This window comes from Thermobia domestica, chromosome 5 (assembly GCF_964235325.1).
Source record: "Thermobia domestica chromosome 5, izTheDome1.hap1.1, whole genome shotgun sequence".
Taxonomy (NCBI): Eukaryota; Metazoa; Arthropoda; class Insecta; order Zygentoma; family Lepismatidae; genus Thermobia; species Thermobia domestica.
The window spans coordinates 250051670-250067039 of record NC_137458.1 but is presented as its reverse complement, the minus strand read 5'-3'; the positions used below and the strand labels follow the sequence as shown (position 1 = coordinate 250067039).

Here is a 15370-nt window from a genome sequence, read left to right as displayed (position 1 = left end):
GGCTAAAAAATCGTATTAAGAAAACATCCAATTTCCTTTTACTTATTTATGTATATGGTTTTACCATTCACAGGTGGTCAGTGAATTCGTTGGTCAGTGTGTGAGTCATATGAAGAATTCATAAGACTCTCCTCCACCCACTATTACTTACTCAATGGCTAAGAAGGCAAAAGTTTATCTGCCAACTACAAGAATCTCCTCACTCCCCCTCCGAACGCTTATATTTTGCAAAACAAGTCTTTTCTAGACGTGTCTCTATATACATAATACATTTGAAAGAAGATACATGGTTATTGGACAAGGATTCTGTTTATTTTTTTTTTCAGCCTTGGAGTAGGGAAGGGAAATCCTAAACAACTGCTGTTGTGGAGGTGACAGTCAACGGCCCACTTGAAGGTAGGTACTTGGGCTCACCTGGGGGTCACATGTGAAAGTTAAGACAGTCGGGGTCTTGTCATGATACATCATGGATTGGAGGCTACGGGTAAGTACTCAAACATTACATCCAACAATTCAATAATAATTGTAAAAAGATTATTATTATTAGGCTATTATTGAGCAGAGGTGGCTGATTGGTAGAGAGCTCACATCTGCCATGCGGGGCCCCTAGTTCGATCCCAACTCACGCCAAATGTATTTACAAGAACTCGAAATCCATATTATTTCTTTCATTTTAATTCTCGTCTTTTCGTTCAGTAAATATGATTGATTTCCCCCCGCTGGTCTGCTGGTTAGTGCGTCTGCCTTTAGTTCACAGAGTCCTGGATTCAATTCGCGGAGGAAGTGCCTTGAACTTTGAATTCACTACGCTAGTTTGGATTTTCCTTTAAACTGTAAGTTCACATATCATTTAGCTTAGTTCTGAAAGGAGATGAATGACTCCAACAGATAAATCTAGATAAAACTAGCATAAATGATGTTGGATTGACTCGAATTTAATATTAAGACTATATACCCTATAAACATTTCGATTTTGGTCCGATAATGGGTCAAATTTATGCTTGAATGCCAATCGTTGCGAGACAATGATTCAATACATTTAGTTGCCCATTGCTTTTGGGGATAATATATAACCTACTGTCGAAAATTTGAATTGAACCATTATTCGAGTTTCTGACGCTAGTAGCTTTACCAGGAATGGAACCTGGAACCAGGTGTACAGGACATCAATTTCTTTACTTACATAAACATATGTATCTGAAGCAAATAGCTTTATCATTTTTGTGAACTAATTAAAAACATTTTTTTTAAAATATTGGGCCTTATGCAGAGTCATTTTGACGTATGATTAGCGTCATAATAAAGGCATGACTACTACAGGAAACATATATTAATCGAACCCTTTAGTATAGCACTAATCACGCGTCAGAACGACTCTGCATAAGGTCCATTATCTCTATATATTTTCCCTAGTCATCTTTGTTGGGGATCGGATGCTCAGTGGTAGAACATTTATCTTTAGTGTGATGGGTCCCTGGTTCGATCTCTGGTCAAGTTAGTTTGTGGTAGGCAACATTGTTCACTTGGGTTTTGTTGAGATACTGCCGTTGCCTCCTATATTGTCATTCCACCAATCCTTCCATCCAGGGATAAAAGTGGATGTGAAAAAGTAGGGGGACGGTAGGTAGCGGCATGATGTCCCGTAGACCCCTGCCTATCTTTGCCTATTGTAATTTTTTTAGGAACCGAGGTATGGACGTACGCAGGAATTTATTTTGGGAGGGTTCTAAAGGGTTTCAGGGGGATCCAAATACAATTTGAGGCTAAATTATATGAAAAATTCTAAAATTGTCCCTAAAAGTAGACTGCATTTACAAAAAAAGTCGGGATTTCGGGGGAAGGGGGTCCGGACCCCCAGGACCCACACCCTGCGTACGCCCCTGAACCGAGGTGACGCTGTACACATTTTTGATTTAGGGGAACGACGTTTCCTCGGGTTCCCCCGTACTTTTACCCCTGCTTTCATCATCATTCACTTAATGACATAATGATCCGTTTTCCTTAGCCTCACAGGTATAATCCATGGGACGATAACTGAATGATTTTCTAAACATCTTTGTTCTATCTTTTCATCTTACGTAAACCATAGGGACACGAATACAGAAACATAGGTATAGTTAAAAATACTCCCATTCTTCAGTAAGATCCAATATTCATCCGGAAACCTCAAACATATCGGCAATATCTACTTTCGTCTCACGCACGGCCACAAAATGGTTTGGTTGATTATATAGTTAAATATGAAAATTCACCATAGGTGAAGCTAAAAATGATTGAAATGTGTTTACTTAACGACATTCTCTTCTGCCCTAAAGCCTAAGGCAGAGAGACATTAATTGTAACAAAATGAGAGAAATTTATTTTGTGGAATTGGGATAGTAAGAAATAAGAGCGGAACATTTAAAAAAATCTACAAACAAAACGTTATCCGTTACAAACTTATGGCACAATCATCACTAATACCCAACAAAGTTTGCAGTTTAAATTATGAGTTAATATCATCGTTATAGTTGTGAGTTAATTATCTTTTTCAATTTGAAAAGAATCATTGATTTTAGTACAAAAGTTGCCCCTTCATATAGGATTATCATTCGTCCCGGAAAATCCAGGACCGTCACGTAATTGAGATCTGCGTTCCGAAAATATTTCTTGGGACGGTTAAATGTCCCGGATTTCAGAAATAAAGTAAAAATTTAACGAAAAGAGTTCTTGGAAGATAAACGTCGCCAAAACAAAAAAGGATACGACACGAACAGACAACACATGTGAAAGGAAACATCATATCTTGAATGAGCTAAAACAGATTCTGAAAGCCACGAAACGAAACTGATCCTGAGAAAAAAAATTTTTTTGCTTATCAGGAAGGAAGGGGGAAATCATCTGCTTAGTTTGTTTAACTAGGGAGCAGAAGGTCTATTAAAATGACTAAAAGTGTGATTACGTAATACTTGAACAACTCTATCTAATGGAAGAAAGTAAATTACTATATAGCACTTCTTTTCATTTTAAGCATTTCAAAGATTCTCGTAATTTACCAGCGTCCCAGATGTTCATTTTTGAAATAAGTCCCTACCTTTATATTGTATGTTTTAGGCAAGTTTGCGCTTATTATAAAAACACCTTGTGAGCAATAGTGAGTAAATTATTAGCATTGGAGTCTCTAAGTCGGGATTTACGGAATTCGAATGCTGAGGCTGGGCATTCTCACGAGTCTAACTCCTTTGTTCTTTTTCTTGTAATTCCCCAAGGCTAAACTTTTATTTTTAATACCGTTGCATAAGTTCTGGTAGATTTCCAACATTTTCTTCCCCTTTCTTTCCTAGGGAAGGCAATTGATTCCCACCTCAGTTTGAGATACATATATTTTTTAATAAATTCTATATTTATAAGTAGTAATAAAAAATGTGTGACTCTTATGTCGGTGAAGAATCTTGCATTCCTCCCTCCCGCCAATCGCAAAAGTAAAATGACACTAGTCTGTTCAAATTGTTGTTACTGTTTCCGTGTACTCTTTCGGTTCAATATGACAAGCTGTTACTCAAATACAATTAATCAATAGATATAATTCATCTATAAAAACAATAAATTTACATTCCTACACCTAAGAGGTCCCATCACGGCGAAATTAAAATACCGCTAATTTTACAGTAATTATATGATTTCTTCAAATAGATAAAAGATACTTGAAATATGGAACAAGAGCACCCTAGACAATATTATTTTACATGAGATGTCGTTATCACGACTCACTTATCTGCTTTCAATTTCCAGCCATTTAGAAAATTGGTATTTATTTTCGCGTTTCTAAGTGGCTGCAAACGGAAAAAACTAGATGACTCGTGGTAACGGTACCTCATGCAAAATAATATTGTCTACGGCGCTTTTGTTCCACATTTCAATTATCTTTTATTTATTTGAAGATATCACATAATTACTGCAAAATTAGCGGTATTTTAATTGCGCAGTGATTAGTCTTCTTAAAGAAAAAGCAAAAAAAATTGAAATTGTTTCTTTCTTTCATTTGATATTTGTTTTTATAGATTTATTTTGTAAGTTTGCATTCCCATAAGGTTAATTTACACTTGATTCATAAAAATCATTAACAATTAGCCTAACAATGTGATAGGAACTAAGTAGGGTATAAGGTTCTGTTAAAAGGTACCATCCCTGAATTCTCCTTTGAATGAGCCACACTTAAAATGACCGCCCATGTATTTCGAATTTGAAATCTCCAGACTACAAAGTGGGAAACTTAACTACAGCTCACACTCGCTCGGTGTGTGATACAATTTCTTTCATTAAGCATGCTTATTCGTGCGTCGCTTATCCAAATGAAAAGTTGTCCCAGGTTTAATTCCCAGTAGGAAACCCTTAAACTTTGCACACTTTTCACTTTAAGTCGTTGACGTGTTAAAAGTTGTTAAAAGTGAATAGATAAGGCTACCATACGTTCCGATTTCGTCTTGTATTTTTGATTCTTGCCCCAACTTTTTTTTTTTTTTTTTAACTGAAGTCGAGATGCGAAAGTGTTCCCATTTTTTTTAATTGTCACTTATTTATTTTGTTAATTTTTTTTCTTATAGAATTTTTAAAGTTCATTGCTAACTTAGTTTAAAAATAGCTTAGGCTATGGATATTTTATGTAAGTGCATTAATATATTTTTTTTAGAATACGGAAATAGAAACTACTCTGTGATGGTGGAGTGGAAAATCAAAGAAAATTAGAAACCATTGTTTATTGTATTTATATACCTCACCATTATTTCTGAGAATTGTACGTGTAAAACCTATAACAGGTAGAAAACTGTTTACCAGCGGCGATGAGATAGGATGAAACTTGCATTACAGGATGGGAATAGTCAGTTGACTGCTAAAATCTAAGATACCACAACGTTCAACGTCGTAGTACGGCAACAACAAGCACAAATTCTATAAAGCTGAAAACTCATTCCACTTCGCATACTGCTAATGCATTTCCCACTAAATTCTTTCGATATTTGTGGGTCGGCTCGTGAAGGAAGTCACAGTTTGTTAAAAAAAATAAAATAAACTTTTATCGCTTCAAACCAGAAGAAGAAAACTTCATCAACTAATCGTACTAGTTCTTGTATACAAGAATTAGAACATTAGCTTTAAGAGATTAAAGTTTAATTTTAACCGATGGGCCATCCCTGAGTTCCCTTCACGAGCCGCCACTGTGGATGAGTCTCAACGAAAGAAGCAACCTAATTTTATTTTTAAACTTTCTCAGTAGAACCGGTGTAAAAATACTTTCTCTTAATAATGTAACTCTGATTGACTCAAAATATAACTCTTGAATAAATAATATCATCTTTGTAACATATTTTAAAAAGTTAACTGAGGAATAAATAAATCACTTCTCGCTTTCTCCCTAAAAATTTCAATGATACAAATTGTGCCATGGTTACCCCTTGTGGACATTCTCATTCGGAATTTGAATTATAGTATAATTAAACGCAAAATATGTATTTTAGATTACATATTTAAATATCCCGCATAAAAAAACAATAACATTTCATAGGACAAACCTGAAACTCAGAAAGAATGAGAAAAATATTATTGAAGCACTAAGAGCTAAATTTTGTATTCACTCTTTATTTATTTATTTAACAATCACCAGGGGATACCAGGGGTTAGAGCGTTGGACTCATGTCCACCTGGTACCGAGTTCGATTCCTGGCCGGTGCTTTCAATTTTCAGTGTCCACCCAGCGTCTTGAGACAGACGCTCGTCTCTCTCACGTGAGTGACGTGAGGAAGTCACGTGAATGAAAGACGTGAAGGCCATTGGGTCTTGAAAGTGCTGGTCATTCTACTGGACATAGTTCAGCCGGTCTACTGGACATAGTTCTGTCATACTGACAGATGGCGTTGGAGCAGCTCAACTCTCAAATAGACTGTTACACCAAGTAGAAGTGGATTTAACATTCACCAGATGCAGACAGCTCAGAGGGCATTTTATACTGGATACCTAACAACAATTATAACAATGTAAAGGACTTGGGAAGGTATGTTTCAGGGCCTGTTTAGTAAGTGCCATCCCGGCATTTGCCTCGTAAGACTGGGGAAAATCCTGCAAATCCGTCAGGATATTCGGGAGCGGAACTCGAACCCACGACCTCCCGAGTGCGAACCACTTGAGACAGTTCACCCGTTAAAAGGGAAAAGGAAAAGGAAAAGAGATAAATAAAACATTTCTCATTAATAAACAAATACCTGGTACAGAAGAAACAGATCATCAAAGTGTTTTAGACACTTAAACTGTATCAATTGCCAAATTATTTTTCAGGCATCGTTTTTAATTTTTTCTGGATTTGAATTGTTATTTGTTTTTCTCTTTTACACCCCACTTACGCTTTGTGAAACAAAAGGCAACGGAGAAATTGAAGAAATACTAAAGGGGATTTCTTAGACTGCATAATTAAGAAGGGAAATTTTAGTATTGATTTTTGATTTGTGCCATATTTTGAATTTTCTTTTTATACATAAAAATATGAGTGCGAGAGAGATGAATTTGCTTACTTCTTAAAAATATACATGGATCGATTTTTAACCTCTAGAGTTTTTAAATCGCTGCTATGACTTCACAACCTTGCGGGAATCTCTCGTTTTCACTTTATCACATAGAAGTTTATATTAATCGCTTTTCGTTTTTGGAACATTCTACGTATAACAATTATGTACAGTCGGACACACTCCTAATTATATCATCATCATCATAGGTATTCTGTCATTATTGAAAGGTCATTTGCAACAGCTGAGAAGCTTCCATGCTCCACAGACTTCCGCTTATCTCTTCGTCTTCACGTACGATTTATGTTTTGTTTTGATATCGCCCATTAATTGTAGTCTACTTCGCCCCTCCTTCTCTTTCCTGCCACCATACCTAGCACGTCCCTCATAATAGGGTTCCTTCTTAGCCAATGTCCCAACCAGTTTCTCTTCTTAATATCTAAAATTTTCTTTTCTCCCCACCGTTTCTAACCCTCTCATTCATTTTCCGCTCTACCCAGCTAATTCTCTCCATTCTCCTCGATACTCACATTTCAAAACCTTAGAGTTGATTTTCATAATTTTTGCGTAACATCCATGGTTCTGACCGTACAATCCTTCTTATGGATGAAAAATCACACATGTTTGCGTATTTGTGTGAAAAAAGGTAATGTGCTCTACATGATTTACAAGGAACGGACATGAACTTGTCATCCGGACATCCGAAACAAATCTAGTCCATTTTATAAACATAACTAAGATATGTTTATCTTATATACCAATACACGCTTTCTCCTCATACTTATCCTGTCTATCATTACAAAACTTATTACACATATTTCTTGTTTCGTGCTGAAGAGAATGAACTATAAACAATGACTTTCCAATGAATAGTGTTGATGCAATAGCTATTTCACTGCGAGTCTACGATAATCTTTATAGTAACAAGGTTAATAGGCCCCAGTTACTTACTCCGTTGACCATGGCTCCTAATTTTTTGTGCATGAACATATCTTTCTTATATTTCTTATATTTAACATGACTAGGTTTGATACGGATGTCCGGATGGCACGTTCATGTCCGTTCCTTGTAAGCATGGAGGTAGACATTGATTCGCTTAGTACTTATGTAAATTGAAAAAAGGAAATGAAATCTTTAAGATTTACGTCCCACGGTTATGCCGGTTAGGCTAAAGGAGACGGTAATGATGAGAGATGAGTGAAATGGTGGAATGAAGAAAGTGGGAGGAAACGGGAGAACCCCGAGAAAACCCACGAGCACGGTGTTTGCCCACCACAAAGTCGACACGGCGCGGGCTGGGATCCTTACGTAAATTATTTTAGTGGAAAACTAGTGTTCCGTACAAGACGAGACGAGAACGAGAATCACGGAATTTCCCGTCTCGTTTTCGAGGCGGGCCAAGTCAAAAAATGTCTCGAGTCATCATCATCATCATAGGTATTCTGCCTTTATTGGCAGGTCACTTGCCGCAGCTGAGAAGCTTCCATGCTCCACGGTCCTCCGCTAACCTCTTCGTCTTCGCGTATGATCTTTCCGTTTTAATATCATCCATTAATTGTAGTCTCCTTCGCCCCCTCCCTCTCTTTCCCGACACCATACCCTCTAGGACGTCCCTCATGATACAATCTCTTCTTAGACAGTGCCCCAACCAGTTTCTCTTTCTCTTCCTAATAATATCTAAAAGTGTTCTTTTCTCACCCACCATTTCTAACACTCTCTCATTCGTCTCCTCTCGACCCAACTAATTCTTTCCATTCTTCTCCACACCCACATTTCGAAGGCTTCCAGTCGATTTTCGTCACTTTTACGTAATGTCCACGTTTCCGCCCCATACAGTACAACACTCCACACGAAGCATTTTATGAGTCTTTTTCTCAACTCTTTATTCAAGGTCCCACAAAACAGACTTTTCTTCCTCCTAAAGGCTTCTTTCATCATTCCTATTCTTGCTTTTATTTCACGTTCGCACTTCATGTCATTACTAAGAATACTACCCAGGTATCGAAAACTATTCACTTGTTCTATTTTCTCCCCTCCTACTTTTATATTTGACACAAACCCCTTCGTTCTTATCACCAAGGCTTTTGTCTTTCTAACATTTATTTTCATCCTATATTCTTCAAAGCCCTTGCTAATTTTTTCTAACATTTTATTGATTTTCTTTTCAGATTCTGCAACAAGCGCCATATCGTCTGCAAATCTTATGCATCTAATCATTCTACTTCCTACCGAAATGCCATCATCATCATGTAGGCTCTTTTTCACTATCTCTTCTAGATAGACATTAAATAGTGTTGGCGAGAGGCAGCATCCTTGTCGAACTCCCCTTCCAATTGCACTCTCTTCCGTCAGTTCTTCCCCTATCCTAACACTTACTTGTTGGTTCATGTACAAGTTTCTTATGAGTCTTCTATCTTTCCATTGCAACCCTATCTTCGTTAGAACTCCCAACAACAATTCCCAATTCACGCGGTGAAAACCCTTTTCTAGATCAATAAATACAACATACACCTCTTTCCCTTTTTCTATAAATCTTTCACCGATCGCCCTTAATAATCCAATTGCATCTCTTGTGCCCTTAACTCTTCTGAACCCGAACTGCTCCTCCTCAACTTCTTTATTTGTGCTTTCATATAACCTTTTGTTCAGTATTCGGAGCAGAATTTTAGCTGCTTGAGATATGAGACTAATAGTTCTATAATCCTCACATCTCTTTGGGTTGGATTTCTTAGCCATCGGTATCATGATCGTTTTCAGAAAGTCTTTTGGTCATTCTCCTGTTTCATATATTTCATTGCATAGTCGCAACAATTCTTTCTTTCCCAGTCTCCTATATATATTGTCTCCTTGTCTCGAGTCATATGGGTAACAAAAACAAATGTTCAACCAAATCTTAGGTTTCAAACATTGTTTTTTTGGCGTGTTATGGTTCATTGTATAAAAACCATAAATTGAAAAAGTGATTACTCAACATACTCCAATAATAAATATGGTTCAAATGTTGTTATATCACACCGTTTGTGGAAGTCTCATGAAGCGGAAAAAATTGTAAAATTTTCTAGATGAAATTGAGAAATAATTTTGTACATAAATTTACAAAACGGAAAGAGCAAATTCTTGAGACGAAACAAGAGAAGCTTTCTGAGAATGGAAATGTTTGAAATATTTTCCTTTTACGTATCACGGTTATACCATGTAGCCTAAAGAAGACGATGTAGATGAGAAATCATTGAAATATTGGAATGAAGGGAGTGGAAGGAAACGGGAAAAGCTCGAGAAAACCCACGATGTTTGTCCACTGCAAAGTTTACTTGGTGTGAGTTAGGATCGAACCAGGGACACCACGCAGCAAAGACTAACGCTCTAGCACTGTCCACCGCGGCCCGAGTTGTTTTATTCATTACTAGCAGAATACTTGTTCTTCACACGGGAGAGTACGTTTCATTTAGGACATAAAGGGATGAATTTTGATTTAAGCGACATTCGAAATGTGACTGTTGGTCTCAACGACCCCGAAAACTGTGGATTCGAAATTAATATCGGTCATTTTCGTTCACTTTAATATATCTGCCCCTCTTCTCCCCCAAGTTGCGAGGCTGAATTTTCATTTAAACGGCATCAGAAGTGTCACTGTTCATCTCAGCGACCCCAAAACTATGGATTCGACACTAATATCGGCCATTTTCGATCATTTTCATATATCTCCCCCTCTTCTAATTTACACCATCAAAGTGAAATGATAAAAGCATCCCAGGCCGGAACTTCATCTATGTTGAAAATTTGATCGTGATTGGTCAGATGATTTAAGAGTTAATAATTTACAAACTTGGTCTCTTTCATTTATATATATATATATATATATATATATATATATATATATATATATATATATATATATATATATATATATATATATATATATATATATATATATATATATATATATATATATATATATATATATAATATGTGAATGTATATGTATTGCTATCATCTGACTTTGTGGGTCAAGTATTTCACAATCATTCATTCGCATCTGCCATTACTTTATTTAGCCTATAGGAATTAACAGTGGAAATTTAAATATTTCATTTTTAATTGTAGCCTTTAGTTAATGGCAAACACTTCGTTACGTAATATGGATTAAATCATCATTTTGCTCCTCCCTGTAAGTTTTCAGAAGACACAAAAAGCGAATGGTGTGTATTTTTTTCTAATGTGAAGTTTTAAACCTCATTCAAAACAACACGATTGAACACGCTGAAATGTTGCCAATACTCGGGTTAGATTCATATTGATGTTTTACTGTATGCGTCTGTGAGTTGCAGTTCATACTCAGTAGTGGAATACTCAATTATGGTGTGACACAGTGGCGTATTTACGATTTTGTTTCGGGGGGACTTTGCTAACTTTATTCCTGAAAATATAAAAATTCTGCAAGATATTTCAATTACTTTAAAATAGTAAATAAAGTTTCGGGGGAAGGAGGCTTAAGGCCGGAAGCCCCCTTAAATACGTCACTGGGTGACCCCAGACTATTTTGTTTATTTATAATATCGGATCAGTTTATTTTATCGGGGATTTTCCGTTTCCTTCCACCGCTTTCATTTAGTTAATTCTTCCATCATTATTCGGTGCCCATTAGATGATAACATAAAAAAATTCTTGTCGGGACCGGTAGAGTTGTGTTGTACTTCAGTTATCCCGAAGACAAAATAGGTGGTGGGAATGGCCTATAATACAGGGTGCCCCATTTATAACGCAATCCGAATTTGAGGCTCTATACATTTTGAACTGAAAGTAGTACACTTATAATATATACTGAGAGGGAAGAAATGTGCTATCGAACGTAAATCGTTGATAACTTTCTTCTTATCCATCCACTGATCCGGTGACAGTTATAGAGAAGAAAGACTTTTTTCTTTTAAAAAAAGTGTTGTTTGTATTGAATTAGATAACATTCCACAAAATTTAAGAAAGAATAGTGTACCTCAGGCAGTAGATATGGGAAAGAATTTATTTTGGGGGGAGTCCAAAGCTTTTCAGTGGAATCCAAACTCAAGGATAAATTTCATTAAGATGTGTAAAATAACCCCTACAAAACTAGACTAAATTTACAGAAATTCGGGATTTTCAGGAGGCTTCGGATCCCCGGAAACCACCCGTTGAAGAAGCTGAGGATCGGGAAACTTGGAAGAAAGATTTCCAGGCTAAATCTATAATTGAAAAAAAAAAAAAACTCTTTAGTCCCAGGATCTGCACAGAGGCAGAATACTTTATATATATATATATATATATATATATATATATATATATATATATATATATATATATATATATATATGTGTGTGTGTGTGTGTGTGTGTGTGTATGTGTGTGTATGTGTGTATGTTGTGTGTATCAAGTTATACTCCTTTTCGGAGAGAAAATAAAACATTTCGTAATTAGTATCTATAGTAATACGATTGATCTAGTAAAGATTAAAAAATAATTAAAGTAGGTATCATTGAGGTAAGATAGAGAAGTCAACACCAAATCACTTTGGTGGTATACAGTAGCGTAGCCAGGATGTGTGTTTGGGGGGGGCCCAAGTGCTGTTATAAGTACACATAGAAAAATTACAAACAAAAAAATATATAAACATAAAAATATATAAAATATTACAAACATCAAAGTACCAAAGTACATTGTCGGACCTCTTTGGGGGGGCCCGGCCCCTCTGGGCCCCCCCTTCCCTACGCCACTGGTGGTATATGAAATATCATTGGTTATGAAATACTTGCAGCAAAAACCATTTCGTGATATATTTCTAATATTGTCGATAGTAACGTATTATGGTGTGTGTTTTGACATGTCTCTGGTGTTTATTTTCTTGATATGGTGTCTAACATATTTTTTCTTTCTTTTGCCTGAAGATGAGCATTACAATTCTCCCAATCACACATGCACAAAATACACGACGAATTTAGAAACCTTGACCCATTTTTGTTTTCATTTTATTTTGTTTATGTTTGTGTGTTGGTGGCTTCGGAAGAATTCGCCGCTATTTCTTTGTAGAATGAGATAGTCATCAGCAACAGCGTTTTGAATTTTTAGTACCAACATATTTTACCTTGTAGTCATTCACGTACATACTTTTATTTTTCGTGCTGCTGAACTAAAGGAATAATCTAACGCAAGTTGTTTTTATTACAGAATTCAATATTCCTTTACAGAACCAAAGCATTATGAATTGATCGTCATACTTACAGAATTGTAATGCGTCGCTATTCTTTATCTGTACTACAGCGCATTACACGATATTTTATAGTTGCACGACAGTACATCTAGTGATATCGTTTTTATTTATTATGTTGATTATTTAGTTAATTTTCTGCCACTGATATAATTTACATTACACTGAATATAACGTTTGAAAGTTTTTAAAATTTAATTGAAGTGGGTGAGAAGTGTTTTGGTCTATATCTAAAGTTTTCAGATATAAGAAGAAAAGTCTAACCAATCGAAATATACTGTATAAACAAACAAATTATTGTTGATTTTAAGTGTTGACTGATACGCAGATGTGGAAGAAATAAGTTTGTGATTTTGAGAGTAGTATAAATTATAAATATGAATCTGTAAAAATAAGTCCTCGGGTCAAGGTCTCATGCTAAATAACCAGCTTTACTTAAATTGTTACTTGGATGACAACTCAAATATATATAGTTAATAGATTATTTCAATATGAAGTTGTTGCTATTAGTATTTCCGAATATATGTTAAGTTGGTAGAGTTGCGTGTTTCATTGTAGGAGCTTCTACATCCATCCATCGAGCATCCTTCTGTATGAAGTCCAACCTATTTTACGCAGTAGTAAAAATGGATCTGAAAAGACAGGGGGGGGGGTGTATGACGTCACGCCGTCCTCCGTACCTATCTTTATCCAATGTACTATTTTAGGAAAGTGGGGGGACGCCATATATATTTTTTGGAAGTGAGAGAACGACGTTTCTCGTGTCCCCCTTCCCTTTTACACCTGCTTTTACGTTAATTTCTAACTTAAAGTTGTTTCAAAGTTAACTTTACCATAAAGTGAGCTAGTTAGTAAAATAGTAAAATTCGACGCAATTGAGCTAGAAGGCTACAGTTCACTTAGAAAAATGTTACTTTGAAAATAGATACACTCACAAGAAAGTAGGTGAAGTACAGAATAATACCGAAAAATAACCCTACAAATAAAAATTTTCCCCACTAGGAACTCTCATAACCTGGGCCGTCATTTATACTTAAGGACGAATTCCCATGATGAAGCTTATAATTTAAACAGGGCGCATTAAAAATTTACGTTTCAGAAAGTATTAATCTTATTAGTATCGCAATTTTTCGTTTATCTTTCCTTTCTAAATAAAGCTGTTCCTTTTTCAAAAATCAATTAATACAAAATAATTATAAAGAATGGAGCCCGATTTACGAACAATATTTCATTTGATTCACGAACATTATTTCGGAATGCGAACACACACCACACCTACTTGTATACGAATATATGACAATTGCAACGAGTGACAATTGCGATTATTTGAAAACAAAAGATAACTTGCGATCACTTTCTTCCGAAGATAATTTCATGAACATGAGTTACGACTACTTTTTTAATCATCTTATAGGTTAGTATAGAATTTTTAGAATGAATATTTTATATCGAGGGTAAAACGTAGCCAAAGATTGAGAAGAGTACTCCCATAAAGGTTTACGACAAATTAACACCTAGCTAAGAGGATTACAATATATCACAATATTTGTTGTGTTTTGGTTACAAATCGAATAAGTGAAGTCGCCAATTATTGATCAATAGGATTAGTTTTCGCTAAACCTTGATTACACTGGAAGAATTTCAATTGAATTTATTATTATTATTATTATTATTATTATTATTATTATTATTATTATTATTATTATTATTATTATTATTATTATTATTATTATTACAAATATTTACGTAGGGTCTATTCCAACTCCAAGGATAGTTGTTATTTTAAAAAGTTACTACATTAAAGAAAATAGGAATGCAAAACGCTATTTACTTTTAGTTGTACAGTCATTGACAAAAGTTCTTTCCGTTTTGTAAAACGACCTATCCGGTTTGCCATAAGGATCACACTTTGTCACATGATCAGGTCAAAAGTCAAGTTGCTTCCTAAATCGAGTCTGGATATATATGAGATATATATATATATATCAAGCACGTAACTTCGTGAGGCTCCCTGGGTAATTCGAAAAAAAGTGCATATACTTTATCATTATTATTTATTTTACTCAAACAACTTGATTTTTGACAATGTTTCATTCATATTTACCTTATGTGCTATACATCGTTTATAAGCTCTTCATTATGTCTTTGCAATAAGCTTTCAATTAGTCATTACCTTATTACCTAGGTATAGTTGGACGAATTCATTTTTGTCCATTGATTGTCCTTCACATTAATGTTAATGTTTCGTGCGTTTTTTGACTATGTTCCATTCATTTTAAGACAATTTGCTTGTGAAATATAGAATCTACATATCCTTTTCTACATTTCAGCTGAACTTCAGCCATTTCCGTCTTTTGGTTTCTGAAATACATGGAGGACTTATTGTTTTTTCATTGATTTTCCATTGAAATTAATGTTTTGTGCGTTTTATCCATTTTAAGACAATTTGGTTTTCTAATATAGAATCTACATATTCCCTTCTACATTTGAGCTGAATTTCAGCTATATCCCCCAAACTATTCACATCATTGCAACCGGATCGGCCCTTTATTTTGAAAATAACGGTTTTATGGCTGGAACATACAGTCAGTGTCGTGCCGTG

The 15370-nt window shown here is 35.3% G+C and overlaps 1 protein-coding gene across 2 annotated transcripts in view; it reads left to right on the top strand.

Annotated features, from left to right (window-relative positions):
• The first annotated feature begins 288 nt into the window (after positions 1 to 288).
• LOC145686532 (uncharacterized) overlaps positions 289 to 15370 on the top strand; it is a 179729-nt gene continuing 164647 nt past the window's right edge. The window contains exon 1 of one of the 2 annotated variants that reach the window (XM_081759970.1): positions 289 to 396. Coding sequence is in view for 1 of the 2 variants with exons in the window: in XM_081759968.1 (XP_081616094.1) it covers positions 467 to 484 (18 nt within the window). In the remaining variant the exon portion in view is untranslated. Of the gene's footprint in view, positions 485 to 15370 lie in introns of both variants that reach the window. The other variant, XM_081759968.1, reaches the window with a different exon arrangement.